The sequence below is a fragment of the Schistocerca serialis genome, chromosome 5 (genome assembly GCF_023864345.2).
Source record: "Schistocerca serialis cubense isolate TAMUIC-IGC-003099 chromosome 5, iqSchSeri2.2, whole genome shotgun sequence".
Classification (NCBI taxonomy): Eukaryota; Metazoa; Arthropoda; class Insecta; order Orthoptera; family Acrididae; genus Schistocerca; species Schistocerca serialis.
The window spans coordinates 2,632,872-2,642,403 of NC_064642.1; the positions used below are offsets into that span (position 1 = coordinate 2,632,872).

At 38.3% G+C, this 9,532-nt stretch overlaps 1 protein-coding gene across 1 annotated transcript in view; it reads left to right on the plus strand.

Annotated features, from left to right (window-relative positions):
* LOC126481044 (nuclear pore complex protein Nup205) overlaps nucleotides 1–9,168 on the plus strand; it is a 313,396-nt gene extending 304,228 nt beyond the window's left edge. The window contains exons 32-34 of the mRNA XM_050104525.1: nucleotides 2,902–3,112; nucleotides 3,193–3,317; nucleotides 8,959–9,168. Coding sequence (XP_049960482.1) covers nucleotides 2,902–3,112; nucleotides 3,193–3,317; nucleotides 8,959–9,042 — 420 coding nt within the window. The 3' untranslated portion in view covers nucleotides 9,043–9,168. The remainder of the gene's footprint in view (nucleotides 1–2,901; nucleotides 3,113–3,192; nucleotides 3,318–8,958) is intronic.
* The last annotated feature ends 364 nt before the right edge of the window (nucleotides 9,169–9,532 follow it).

Below are 9,532 nucleotides of genomic sequence, written 5' to 3' on the forward strand. Positions count from 1 at the left end.
TGTGAAAGTGAGTTCACAGAGATACACAGACATGTTGGAAGACTATTTTATTCCATGATTTCCTGAGCACAAAGTTAACAAGGAGACATTTTTTCAACAAAATGGAGCAACCTCCTACACACAAAGAGTATGCATAAATATTGTCAGTGCTTTATTGCCAAGTCACATGATCTCCTGAAACAGAGATATCACATGCTCACCAGGCTTAATAAGTGTGACTTTTTCTTGTGGGGTTACTTGAAGAGTAAAATGTATTGGAACACCCACCTCACTCAGTTGCGCTGAAAGAACACATCGGGCAGGAGATGATTCAAATCCCAGAGGCAGTGCTGCAAAATGTAGTGAATAAGTTCAAAGCTCGTCTCTCTCTCTCTCTCTCTCTCTCTCTCTCTCTCTAATGTGTGCAGGTTGGCACTGTGTAAGTCAGTATAGCTGGTGCAAAACAGGAAATTACACTTAGTGTTAACAGAAGAATCGTAACCATAGTAACGTAGTCTTGCCAGCACAATGACAGTTTTTATAGATATTAATGACAGAAGAAAGAGTTTTTGCTATGAAGACTGTCTACCAGAAATGTGTCAGTTCTGCACTGAGGGAATGGAGAGAACATTATGAGTCAAACCCACCAGCATATAAGGCTGCTCTACAATTTAATTCATGAATTTGAAACTGAAGGTTCTGGTTTGGATGCACCTTACTGTGAGCAACATAGGAAGGACGCTCTGTCAATAATGAAATCAATGTCAGTGAGGCTGTTATGATTAGTCCAAAGAGGATCACAAGACAATTAATGAAAGAGTTCCCAGAAATAACACGTCGATCGTTCTAAAGGATATTGCATCAGCAGAACTGCAAAAGGTACATTCTACATCTGATAAACAAGTTGCTGGGAGATGATCTGGGGCTAAAATTTTGTGAAATTATGCTCAATCAGTACTGAGTTGACCAGAATTTCTTTCATAACATTTTGTAGTTGAATGAGACCACACGCAAGTTATCACAACATGTAAACTGGTGTAACTGTACTTACTTGTACACAGAAAACAGTCTTCTTGTTTTGGAGCAGCCACTATTTAACCTGGTATAAATGTGTGGGGTGCAATGTGGTATAATTGGGAGCCTGTACTTTATTGACAGATATCTCTCTGGAGACTGTTCTTGACTGTAGAGTGTGTTACACCAGGTATCATCATGCATATGGACAACTGTTACCAATTCTACTCCCAGCATGATGGAGCATGTAGACAGTATACATTAGCTCATAGGACATACCTCAATAACGTTTTGAAAGGAAGGATGCTTGGGCACTCAGTTGAATTCCCATCATAATCCTCTGATATCACCCCAAAGGATTTCTTCCTTTCAGGTATGGCTAAAGGTGAAGTCTTTGGGAAGAAACCACGAACTCTTTAAGAGACGACTGGTTACATTGACTATGCTTTCCATGCTCTGGACAACATTCAGCTGTGTGTGCATATGTGTCAGAGTGTTCTAGCTAGATTTGAACAGTGTACTAATGGAGATGGCAGATAGTTTGCATAAAAAGCAGTGATGTGTACTGTAATTTGTTGGTGGGCCTGTATCATGTTCAAATTATCAAAAATTAACATAAGTTTAATAAGTGTGAACCGACTTTTTTTGGTGCCTTATATACATTCTTTGTAATGGTGTCTGGCTGTACGTACTTGGTCATCTCAGGAACTACTATAGCGATTTTGACACAGTTTTAACTAATAAAAAGACTTGAGTCACAAGGAAGTGTGAGTGTGAGTGTGAGTGTGAGTGTGTGTGTGTGTGTGTGTGTGTGTGTGTGTGTGTGTGTGTAATTTAGTACCACCAAGTAATTGTGAGTACTGAGCTCATAACATGGATGCTGTACATCATCACTTCACTCTTTTCATTATTATCCCTTCTTTGTACATTGTCACATGCCTTAAACTTGCCTAAATGTCTATTTTTATTAAAGCCCCAGCAGCCAGAGTCTGCAGTAGTGTGTGTGACACTTGCATTTGTGTGAGTGTGTGTGTGTTTTTTCTATATCCGACGAAGGCCTCATTAGCTGAAAGCTCATTTTCTGAGAGTGTTTTTGTTGTGCCTATCTGCTACCCAGCATATCTGCCATATGGTGACGAGCAACTATCCTTTTCGTAATATTCTTACATTCCATCCTGGATTTTCCATTGTTGCATTTTCATGCATGAAGCATCAGCTTTTCCTATCGCACTATCTACTTCACAATAGCAAAATTGTTTTCTTTACAATCATATACATTTAATTTATAGAAAATTTATCTCATGTTTACATTGCAGCCTTTTTATGGCGTCTTAATAATATCTGATACAAATGAATTATTCCATAACACTAAGAGTGATATGATATATGGTGAAAAAACAAGCCATGTCTTATCCAGGGATTGGATAACAGAAAATGTGGGAACACTTTTTTTCTTTATGTGTGCGTTGTTCATCTTTTAACCTGTCTTCGAGGCACTACCCAATCTATTCAACTGCTGTTCCAAGTCATCTGCTACATCTGATAGAATTACAAAGTTTTCATAGCTTCTCCTTGACCTTTAATTGCATACATTTAATTTCTTAAAGGTCACTCTGTGTCATTTGTAATTGTTAGGTTGTGACAGTTTTATGACACTCAGACAATTTTATTGACTGACACACATTGTTAGTGGCCCCTCTACTGCAATCATAACTACTGTTTTTATGTTAGCTGCATTGTTTGTTTGTTTGTTTGTTTGTTTGTTTGTATGTATGCACATAGTTCTCAGCAAAACTTCTTTTTTTCAAATGTATGTGTGTACCAGGGCTGCATTAATTAGTGTTACACTAATTGTTTGTTACCAAGATACCAGTCAGCTACCTGACAGGTAATTCTCGTTTGCTTCAGTTTCTTCCAGAAGGTGCGAGTCACGTGAAGGCACTTCCCACACGCCGATCTATCGCAGCTCAAGAGCTGGAGAAACGAATTAGACGCAAAAAATGGGAGATGAAACTAATCGCTTTTCTGTTGGACAACAGTCTCTACCTCGTGTGGTGCCACCTGGATTACTATATGTTGCGTGCTATACCTCGGTCACGTTTTGGAGATTCTACATCTGGTAATGCTATGAACAACAGCATACACTCCAAAGCTAATTTAATTAAATTAGAAAATGTTTTATCACATTGACATTTGCAGGTGTGCTGTCAACTCTTAGTGAAATGTCGTGGCAAATTTCTGCCGATGATGTAAGCAACCTGAAACAGAGTTTGGTCTCGGTATTCAATGACAGCTTCAGCAAACAGCTGATTGAAACAAAGAAGGTATGTAACACCTCAGCAGCTTCAATTAATTCTGTAGAAACCATTCCCAAGAGTTTTGAAGGTTCTGTCTGGGTACATTTTGTATGCATGGGGAAATTACCAATTACCTTTTCTGACAGTACAAGTGCTTGTCATTAGTTGTAACAAAAAATATATTGACAGAGAAACTAGCAGTAAGAACTTTCTTACTTTATCTCTTTCAGAAATAATGATGATGATGATGATGATGATGATGATGATGATGATGATGATGATGATGGTAATAATAATATGTTTCATTGCAGAAAGTAATGTAAGACATACACAATTTTAGACACTGTGTGAGAGCAGACAGATCAATAAATAATTTTACAGAGCTTAATCTTGACTGGAAAATATTGCTGTCCGAGGTTAAGGTTTAAGGATCTGCCGTTCCTTTCCGTGTATGCTGTGGCTGCCTTTGACGTGTGCCCGTCGGTCTTTCCCATAGTGTGTACTTGTGCTACCTGCTAAACCCTCGAGTTGTGTTGACACAGTGCCATTCGTATACTGGTGTGTTGCACGGATGCCTGCTTCTGTCCAATTCGCCCTGTAGATCTTTGAAGTTCTGGTTGTTCAGTGAGAGTACTTTTGGATGTATGCTGTTGCAATGCCATCTTGGTATTTTTTACTTTATCTTGCTCTCTCTTCTTTATGATTGGCGTTTGGAAGTTGTTTTTTTATATTGCATCCCTCTACATGGGTGGAGCACATTTCAGTTTTATTAAGAAATTTACAGTTTAATATGCTTGGCCAGGGGAAGGTATTGTAGAGATAGTGATAGTGACAGTGACAATGAGAATTGTCAGTATTTAAAATAGTTATAACACTAGCCTGTTACGTGTGTCACCCTTCCCCACCGAACCTTTAGTCCTGTCACGGGAAAAGCCACGTATAATACTATCTTGCCACGTATAATGCACAAGCATAGCACGAAACAAGCTCTGAGAGGATTTTGAATTTTGACCGCACGTGTATCTAATGGACGAGGGTATCGACTGTAATTTTGAATATAGTGAAATTAACAGAAAAACTAAATGGACTTTAACCTTGGGAATTAATGAAAGTGGTAAAATTCATATGTGAGTGAAAAAATGAATGGTCGCCAGCCCAATTAGGCACATTAATTTGGAAATATATTTTTAAGAAAATTGAACATTGGTTATTAAAGTTAAGTTCATTGGCGTTTCCCTTTGAATAACACACAGGATATAAACTGACACAGGGCACTCTGACCTGTGTGTGTAGCAGCAGTTATCAATCACGCCCGCGCGCGCGCACACACACACATAAAGATATATAATATCATAAATAAACTGTTTATACTCCTCTGCATATGTCAATTTTCCTTAGTAGCAGTAATAGTCCAATTATCTTTCTAATATGTGGAGAGTATGGTGGGGACCCATAAACTAGTATAGTGTCACCAGTCATACTTTATGACTATTCCAGCAAAAAAAAGACTAATTCAAACAAAGCTAATCCTTCACTTCACTTGGAGTAGTTCATAATTTACTTTGCAAGACAAAAAAATTCAACACTGAGCTAAATTAATTTCAAAAAAGAAGCCATTCATGATAGAAATCAAAACTCCACTATTTTTAAAATGAGCTTAACTTATTTAGCTTGTTTTGCCACCTGTGAAGCGGGTATGTTAGACAGTAACATTTACAGAATCTGACACTGTATTCCTGCAAAACTAAACTTTGCAATAAACTAAGAGTACATTAGCAAAATCCTATTTAATTTCACTTTTGTGGTTTTAACTTTAACTTTTGCTACTCCTTTTACATTTGACAAAAAATAAATAAATAAATTCACTTCGGAACACTTGAATACAAGAATTGTTCATTTAAAACAGGATACTCTGTTTTAGTAGCACTTAGGTGAGGACCCTGCATAGGTTTGTGTTCAGGATAGAAAATATTGTTCCGGGCACAGATTTACAACATTTGGATTATTATTAAAACCACACACACACAAATTAACTGGTCCATGCCCATATACATAGCTGGATGTCTGAAGTTAGTAAAGCAGTGGCAAAGTTTTGGTGGCAAGCGACATGGCGGCTAACTGTACTCACGGCTCTTGTTGTTCGAATGCTCTATAAGATCTCTTCTTGGCATCACATTTTCAACATATTAGAGTAATTCCTTTTTGCCGAGAATAACAAATATTAGCCTGATCCACATACAAGGCAAAATTCCTTTGCAAAACAGCTTCCAATTGCCTTTCTTGGCACCGTCGAAGTGTACTGTGCTATGGGTAGCCACATACTGCGTACCGTTCACACCACCAAGTTCGACCGCCAAAACCACCTTTTACATCGTACCGTGCCACTTCTGTCGCAGAGAGACTTCACTACATCTTTTATATATAACAAATACAAGTGCCCTAAGCATGAACCAGCTTTCAATAAACATTGTGTTTTTTATAAACGTACATATATTACAAAAATTTATTATTGTAACAAATTATTTTGCTTTTTCCATGTATACATTACGAAACTCTAATTTCCTGTCACAAATCTATGACTTTAAATTACAAAGAATACGCACTCCATAGTTGCAGATACACAGTTACATAATATAAACCTACTTCTAATCGATATATGTGTTACACGTTACTGGATGGTATAGCACGTAACTCTATTTGTCATACAACAGATCTGGTTGATAGTTCATCAGAATCTGAAAGAGATGGTGATGCTTTTGGGAAAGGACCATGCTTTAGTAGCACATTATATTGTCACATTGAAAGCACGATCGAGTTCTTATCTGAAGGGAATGTTGTCGATGAAGTACAACACTAACTGAAAGCACATTTATTCCTGACACCAATGTACATCCAGAACAGAAACATTATCTGTGTGGAGAGTTCAATTATTTTTGCAAAGATTGAGTTAGCAGATATACAAATGTGAGATATATCAAGAACCTACCAGAACTATCAAATACGAAATAACAAGCAATTGTTGCAGGTTAGGTTTGAAATGCCAACCTGCAGCATGCCAGACAGCGGTGCTAACTGTTACACCACCCACACTAGCAAACTGGATCTAGATTTTGTCAAGAGTCCTGTGTATGGCAGTGGTGCCGGATCCTCATCCTCACACTCTGGTCACACTGTTAAATCTCCTTCACTATGATGAACACCAGATTGGCCCGTCCTGTTGAAGTTTTGTGATCACCGAGTGGCTTTTCAGCTTCCTTGGACTTCCCATTGTCAATCTGCAAAGCAAGACTTCATACAGAAGACGTGCACTTTTATCTTCTCAGTAAAGGATGGTAATCCTCAATTTCGTATTTGAAGTCTGACAAGCGATGAAGGATACAATACCATCCAGTGTAGTGCTGTAATAACTTTTCTAATATTGATTGGTGACTCCATGGAGTGCTGAGCGCACGGCGACCATATATGTTAAATTAAACGGAAGGTTCGGCGTTGTCCGTAATATTGATGTTTTATTGATAGCAGAATCAACTTTCGATCACGTATTGATCATCTTCAGTGCTGGAAGCTGTGGTGTACAAATTAAACTCTGACACTGGTATCATGTCATCAATAACCAAAACTGAGAAGCGATTACAACAAGCGAACAAATGAGTTATTGTGATCGATTCTCAGATTTGGTTATTGATAACATAACAGTGTCAGAGTTTAATTTGTACACCACAGCTTCCAGCACTTAAGATGATCACTATGTGATCAAAAGTCGATTCTGCTATCAATAAAACATCAATATTATGGCCAACGCTGAACCTTCCTTTTAATTTTAACTTTTCTAGTAGTCCCACTTTCCAAACAGGAAGGTCTCGTGGGCTGTATCTCATTGGCCTGTGTTTGGCCACCAGGGCACACACGGTCCATATGTGAGCCAGTTGCCTTGCTTCTTTGTTTCTGGTGACAAGCTGTCTCACATAGTGCACCTGAGTATTGTGCAGTTGAAACTGGGAGAGTATATCTATTGCCAGTTCGAATATCCATTGTCATTTCAGTCTCGTGAGCTGAAAGAATGGAGTGAAGCCCGTAGTGTCTCGCTTTGCTGCATCGTATGCAAATGTCGTGACATGTGGTATTGTATCCCAATATCTTTGTTAGATGTGAACATACATTGACAGCATATCTGTCAGCATTTTATTAAAGTGTCCTGTGAAACAGTTTGTGAGGATGGTAAGCAGTTGTCATTCAGTGGGTGATGTCGCATTGTGAATTGTTCAATGTACAATGTACACCTCGCAGCTTACTCTACAGACAGATGTCGTAGAGTGACTCTGCTGGCTCATCCCTACTTGTGAAAAAGATACTCTCTCTCTGCCTCTTGCTGCTGCACATCATTCATCAACCTACTTTCTATGCACACAACCCTGGTAATATCAGACGATACGTGTGTGTGTGTGTGTGTGTGTGTGTGTGTGTGTGTGTGTGTGTGTGTGTTAGAGAGAGAGTGAGAGAGTGCAAAAGCTATAACAGGAAGGGATGAGAGTCAGTGTCAAAGGTGGTAATCATCATCAGTATCAGTCTCATCACAACGTTACCACTTTTGTTAAGAGGGATGTAGATTGGCTTTTGAGGTAAGAGTAAAGGCAAGATTTCTTAAATGTGGAATTTTGTTCGTATATATCTGTGTTGAAGGTGTATCTTGAGTGGAGTGATGGCTCATTTGAGATAACTGATCAATGTTTAAGTTATTAGGTCTACAACTTTGCTTCCACTGTTTTGCAATAGACAGCAGTAACGGCAAGTGGTGTTCAGGTGGTTGGTCATAGGTGTAATACAATAAGCTTAGGCATCTGTAAACATAATGCCATAAAAATATTAGTGTTTACGTCATAAGGTTATTCTTGATTGTGTAGCGGGGAGTTTTAATTTTCTGCTTTAACATGAAGAAATCTGCGACTGTGGCTCTTAAAATGCTGGGCAAGACAAATGGTCAGGGAACTATTAGTGGAAGAATGGCAGGGAATTTTTTCAATGCCTTAAGAACAGTGATTTTGATATTGAAGTCCGACATGGCGGTGGAAGACAGAACGTTTTCGTAGCTACTGAAACAGGCAAAGACAGTCACAGGACATCATTATCGAAAGCAGTTGATGCGTTGGAGCCCAGCACTGAAACGCAAATGGCCACAATACAGTGATAGACACGTAAAGGCAATTTTGCAGCAGGTCAGTGCTCGATCCCATGTCACAAAACCCGTCAAGATATAAATGGAAACATTGAAATGAGAAGTCCTATCCCTCCCGCTGTATTCTCCATACGTTGCTCTCTACCACCTTTTTCGATCAGAGGCATACAGTCTGGCTGACCAACACTTACGATCATATGAACAAGTGAAAAATTAAATTTATTCATGGACCCCCCCCCCCCCTCCAAAAGACACCCAGTTCTTCTGCCACGGGATTCGTATGCTATCTGAAAGATGGGAGAATGTAGTGGCCAGCGATGGGTGATACTATGAATCATAATTTTGTTGTAAGTTTTTCACAATAAAGCCCCGAACTTTGAGAAAAAACGGTGGAAGCAAAGTTGTAGACCTAGTAAAACAATAAAGTATGGCTGTTTATAGTATGTTTTATATCTTAAACATTTATAATTTGAAAATTATTTTTTGTCTCCTTAGGATCATTCTGCCATAGAGAGGGGATTTGTAGAAGCAATGCTTAGAAGAATTAAGAGACTGATACAGTTTGCACCAGTTAAGTAATGTTGCGGGATAAGAAAGATTTGTATCATTTCACAGAGTGCTTGTTAGTAATGTAACTTTCTTGTGATTAGTAATGTACATTGTTTTGTAATTTTTTAAATAAAAATGTTGATGATTTCTACACTATTTTCAAACCAGCTTTTAAATTACTTCTGTGTCTTGACTTCATAAGTGGAAAAAGGAAAACCCCACAATTACCCCTGTAATCTTTTGCATGTTAGCATCATGGAAACTTTTATCCAAAAATAATAGTTTTTGGTATTGTGAATGGGAAAGGAATTTTTGCCTGGGACAGGGAAATGTTATCAGTAATGTAACTTATTCTGACATTAATTTAAGTAGGTGGGCCGATTCCATTGTAATAACGTACTGCAAGTGGTTTTCGTGGCTAAGAAAAACATCATACGAAATAAAACTCTTCACCAAGAGTATCTGTGACCACTTACTAGTTTGTCAACTTGACAGCTATTTTATTTGATCTTGCATTCAT